The following is a 4975-nucleotide window of genomic DNA, read 5'->3' as shown; positions in this document are numbered from 1 at the left end:
CTCTCTCTCATCATATTTGTCTCTTACCAGTAATGTTGGGTCTCCTTGTGGATGTATTGCATCTACTTTTAGTAGTTTTTGGGGTTTATTATCATTTTTGGGTCTCTTTGGGGTCATTTTACATCTCCATGAAGACGTGTTTTATGTATTTTTAGACGTTCCACATGTCTTTCTTCATGTCTTGTCCTTTTGGTCGTTTGTCGTCTCTTTGGGTCGCTCGCAGTCGTCATGTGTGAGTTTTAGCCACACATATGTTTACGTATCAATATGTGCAATTCGTTGTCATTTCCATACGTAAACGGTTTCATTGCCGTTCGTCAGAACAAACAAAGTAGAGACACTTTATTAGCGAGACGTGTTTGTTTTCCCACTTTTGCTTTTAATGAACCAATTTCCCCTCTGAGATCAAACACCTCTCCTCTTTTCTCCTCAACAGAAATTCTTCTGTTCACGGAATAAATTGTCAATATTTCAGTTCAGACTCCGGTCTGATTGTTTCCTCTTTCTGTTTCCTTCACCAAATTGGACGTATTGTTTATATTTGGAGGCAAACACCTCGGTTATCCTGCGGATGATCAATCGTCCGCGTTCAGCCGGCTGACAATCAAGCCCGGGCGTTCGAGTCCTTTGTGTGCGGCGGATCGTCCGTGTGGGAGGATGTGGAGGCTTTATTGAAATTGGGGGGTTGGGAAGGTGCCGCCGCTATGATTTTATCCTCCTTTAAAGAGGAGGGGGAAGGGGGAAAGATGGCGACGTAAAAAGGTTGGAGGGGGGGTTGCAGAGGTGGAGGTGGGAGATGCAGCAGGAGAGGAAGGGTGTGTGTGTGTGTGTGTGTGGGGGGAGGAGGGAGTGTCAAAGCCGATGGGGGTATATATTATGTTTTATGGTTACGAGGGGACGCATAAATCACGGTTTCATTAAACGGCTTCGGTCTCAGAGTGCTGGATATCCCTCTTCCTCTCTCCTCCATCATCCCTCACTTCGTCCTCCATCTTTTCCTGCCTCCTGCTACCTTCTCACTTCAGGCCTCGCGTCCTCTCCTCTTTTTAGTCGCCCTTTTCCCAATTCTCTCCCTCTCTCTCTCTCTCCCTCTCGCCCTCCCTCTCTCTCTCATCCTGAGCGCCAGACAGCCGTGACACACGGAGGTCAAAGGTCAGGGCAACAACAACAACAACAACGACGAGGATGAGGAGGAAGAGGAGGAAACCAGAGCCAGTGTCAAGGTTGAAGAGGAATAAAAGAAATCAATGGAGGAGAAACAGCTCTTTTATTTAAATAAATAGGAAAAAGAAACACTAATTGTTGTCAAACCAAAACACTATCAGATTTTTTTTTTTTCCTCTTTTTTGTTTGTGAAAAATCACATCAATGACGCCATGTTTTTTTGTTTTTTTTGGCAACTGAAAACAAATATTTCTCTACAGATGAAACAGTGACGACGTCCTCTTCAACATATATAAAAATACTATGACCAAACCAAATGCATTATAAGCTTATAATATATATTACAATCTGTTAGGCTGTTACTGTGTGTAGACATAAGTTATAACACAAATAATACAAACAATCATAACAAAAAGCAAGTTAGTTTGAATCTCATGAAACAAATCGTCGACTTTTATGGAAAATTTAACTCAAAAGGTTAAAAAACAACATTTCAAACATGTTAAAACGAAATGTCACACTATTTTTAATCATTATTTTAGTTTCACATCCATATAAATAACATTTCCTCGTATATAAAAAGCTACATTTTCCTGCGATGCGACTCGGAGAGGAAGCGTTTGATCCCGACAAACACGCCGCCGCGTCGCCGTATAACGACGCTCATTATCGGGACACACACACACACACACACACAACTCTGGACTTCTGGACTTGTGAGGACCACGATGTGTCGCAGCACATCCCAGGACGTATTATTTTAAATCTTTTAATATCTGATACACTTTACTCTGAGAATATATACTTGTATTATATCAGCAACAAAAGTTAAATCAAGAATCCATCAAGTCTTTTATTGACATTTCTGCTCCCTTTTTTTTTTTAGTAGACAAAAAACGAATAAAAAAAAAAAATCTTATTCTCAAGGGCTGCAAACTGGTCCTCACAAGGATAGAAGTGCTAAACACACAAACACACACACCCCTCCCCCCTCCCTCCCCCCACCAGTCTGAACTGGGAGTGAAGGGCGTCTGGTGAGCTATGGGAACGTGTCGTGACCCCGCCCTCTTTTCTGCGGTCCCGAGTAAACCCGGTGACCTTTTGACCTCCAGCTTTGCGCCCGGCGACGGGGTGAGTTTAATATTTACATTCGGACTGCGACTCAGCGGCGGGAGGGTTCATTTTTTTCTACAATTTAAAGCTTCCGTCGCGCGTCTTGACTTTAAAATCGAACATTAAGTTAGCGCCTAAATTGTATTCACACAGTGTTGTGTTGGGTCGACGGCCATTGTTGTGTCCGGCACCGTGAGCTCGAGGAAACCAAAGCTCCTGACTACGAGACCAGAGACCTCAGTGCTTATTATTATTAATATTAATATCTAAAAAGCTTCCGGCTGCTGTGAGGAGGACGACCGATTTGTCAGTTTAGTCTCAAAAGTTCCGATCGTCCACAAAACCCGAAGGGACACGAAGCCACGCCTCCTTCAGGAGGAACGCCGCAGGACCCGAATTTAGAAAAACTGAATGATGATTCTGGACGTCAAGAAAGTCTCATGTTGTCGTACAAATGCAGAAATGTAAGAAAGTGAAGCGTCGTCAATTGTGCACAATTCAAACCAGATTATTTTAATGTATTTTTTAAAAACGACACACCGGAAGGGGGCGGAGCTTCGTCTCTCTTAAAAGCTGGAGATCTGGTTCCTGTGAGATCAGCAGGTCGAGACCGTTCAAATGTGTTTTTGCAGCAAACCGAACGTTAAAAGTGAAGCTTCTTCCTCTCTCGTCAAACTGACAGACCTCAGTGCTGCTGCGGTAGAAACGCCAGTGAAGATTTTCATGATAATATATTACAAAACGAGTCCCCCCCCCGGCTTGAATTGGTACGTTCCAATATATATGTTTTCTTTTCAATGAGCTCACCTCACTGTGAGGGATGAAGAGCAGCAAGGAAAAAACACAGAAACATGAGCGGCGGGTCGTTAGAGCGAAGGTCCTCCTGCAGCAGGAGGAGGAGGTGGAGGAGAAAGAGGAGGAGGAGGAAGAGGAGGAGGAGGAAGAGGTCAGCTTCATTGACTCCAAGTTTCCAGAGGGAAGAACTGTCTTGTGTTTCCAAACAAACGGCGAAATGTTTGTTTCTGAGTGAGCGAATCCCTTCAGTGTGTGTACCTCTCTCGGTGTGTGTGTGTGTGTGTGTGTGTGTGTTCGCGCGCACCGCACATCCCTGGCACTACACACACTCCTTGCAGCCACACTCCACAGGCTTCTCCACGTCCTGCGTGAACGAGGTCCCGTCGTCGCATTCGAAGGAGAGCCGCCGGCGCCGGACTCTCAGAGGAGCGCAGCAGGAGGCGGCGGCCGCCGGCTCGACTCCCGGCGGGCAGCGACCCCGACAATCCACCCAGGAGAAGGGCTTCGACGTCTGGCAGAGGACGGACCCGTGCTGCAGGCGGTGGAAGTCTCTCACCGGCTCGCCTCGACACGGGGACTCTGTGGACAGGAGGAGGTTTTTTACAGACTCCTCTGGTTGTATAGAAGTCTATGCTTCATGTGTTAAAGCTGCATTCTTTCTCCTAACCACCAGGGGGCGACTCCTCTGGTTGTATAGAAGTCTATGCTTCATGTGTTAAAGCTGCATTCTCTCTCCTGACCACCACGGGCGACTCCTCTGGTTGTATAGAAGTCTATGCTTCATGTGTTAAAGCTGCATTCTCTCTCCTGACCACCACGGGCGACTCCTCTGGTTGTATAGAAGTCTATATAAGTGACTCTACTTCTCTCTTGATGTATTCCCTCAGTAAACATGAGTTTATGTCTCAATCTCTAGTTTCTAGTCTTCTTCTATACAGCATGATGTTCATTTAGTACATTATGGTCTGTTAGAGTCAAACAGACCATAATACTCCCCCCCCCCTCCCTCCTCCCCTCACCTATGTCGCAGCTCTCTCCGGTGTATCCCGGCTCACAGACGCAGCGCCGTCCGTCCTCCTCCTCCTGACACTCGCCGTGCAGACATCGACCCCCCGGCTGGCACGAGCCCGCCGGCTCCCCCTGCAGGTTGCACAGCGCGCCGCGGTATCCCTCCGCGCAGTCGCAGCGGTACGTCTGCGCGTCCAGCGCCACGCACACGCCCCGCGCACACCTGGCGGGGAGGAGACCCGGCGTGAAGAGAAGAACCAACGGGGGGAAAAGTTGACGAACCACAACACTCACTTGCTGCCGGCGCACGGGTCGGCGGCGGCGGCGGCGGCGGCGGCGGCGGCGGCGGCGTCCGCTCCCGTCAGGCCCGCAGCTATTGGCTGGTCACAGTGTTGTCCCGCCCAGCCCAACTGGCAGAGACACAGGGGACCCTGTGGGGGGACAACGCGTCGGCCATTTTTGATCAAATATCACAAATGTTTGATTCTGAATAACTGGAAAAATACATTCAACGTTATGAAGCTTCTGCCTCACTTTTTTTAACGTATAAAACATTGACTAAAACGTTTTTGGGGGATTATAGCAATGTACGATGTCACAGTTTGAACCATTTCTATAAAAAATATATATATATTTACTATTTTACAATTCTAAGCTAATGTCTTTGCACTCAAAGCTAACGTCTTTGCGCTCAAAGCTAACGTCTTTGCGCTCAAAGCTAACGTCTTTGCGCTCAAAGCTAACGTCTTTGCGCTCAAAGCTAACGTCTTTGCGCTCAAAGCTAACGTCTTTAGGCTCAACACTAACGTCTTTGCGCACACAGCTAACGTCTTTGCGCTCAAAGCTAATCACTTTTGATAATAGCTTATTGCGTCGCCCGGGTCGTGCACGTCAT

At 47.2% G+C, this 4975-nt stretch overlaps 1 protein-coding gene across 2 annotated transcripts in view; it reads right to left on the bottom strand.

Moving 5' to 3' along the window:
- Positions 1 to 405: 405 nt before the first annotated feature.
- slit1b (slit homolog 1b (Drosophila)) overlaps positions 406 to 4975 on the bottom strand; it is a 37918-nt gene continuing 33348 nt past the window's right edge. For both annotated transcript variants that reach the window (XM_068595633.1, XM_068595632.1), the window contains 3 exons: positions 4375 to 4511; positions 4092 to 4303; positions 406 to 3651 (listed from right to left, as the gene is read on the bottom strand). In XM_068595633.1, the coding sequence (XP_068451734.1) occupies positions 3392 to 3651; positions 4092 to 4303; positions 4375 to 4511 (609 nt within the window). In that variant the 3' untranslated portion in view covers positions 406 to 3391. The remainder of the gene's footprint in view (positions 3652 to 4091; positions 4304 to 4374; positions 4512 to 4975) is intronic.

Source organism: Clinocottus analis, unplaced genomic scaffold, assembly GCF_023055335.1.
Source record: "Clinocottus analis isolate CAN_PGR_092001 unplaced genomic scaffold, fCliAna1.0.p SCAF_31, whole genome shotgun sequence".
Lineage (NCBI taxonomy): Eukaryota > Metazoa > Chordata > Actinopteri > Perciformes > Cottidae > Clinocottus > Clinocottus analis.
The sequence above is the reverse complement of the archived record's forward strand: the minus strand, read 5'-3'. Positions and strand labels throughout refer to the sequence as shown.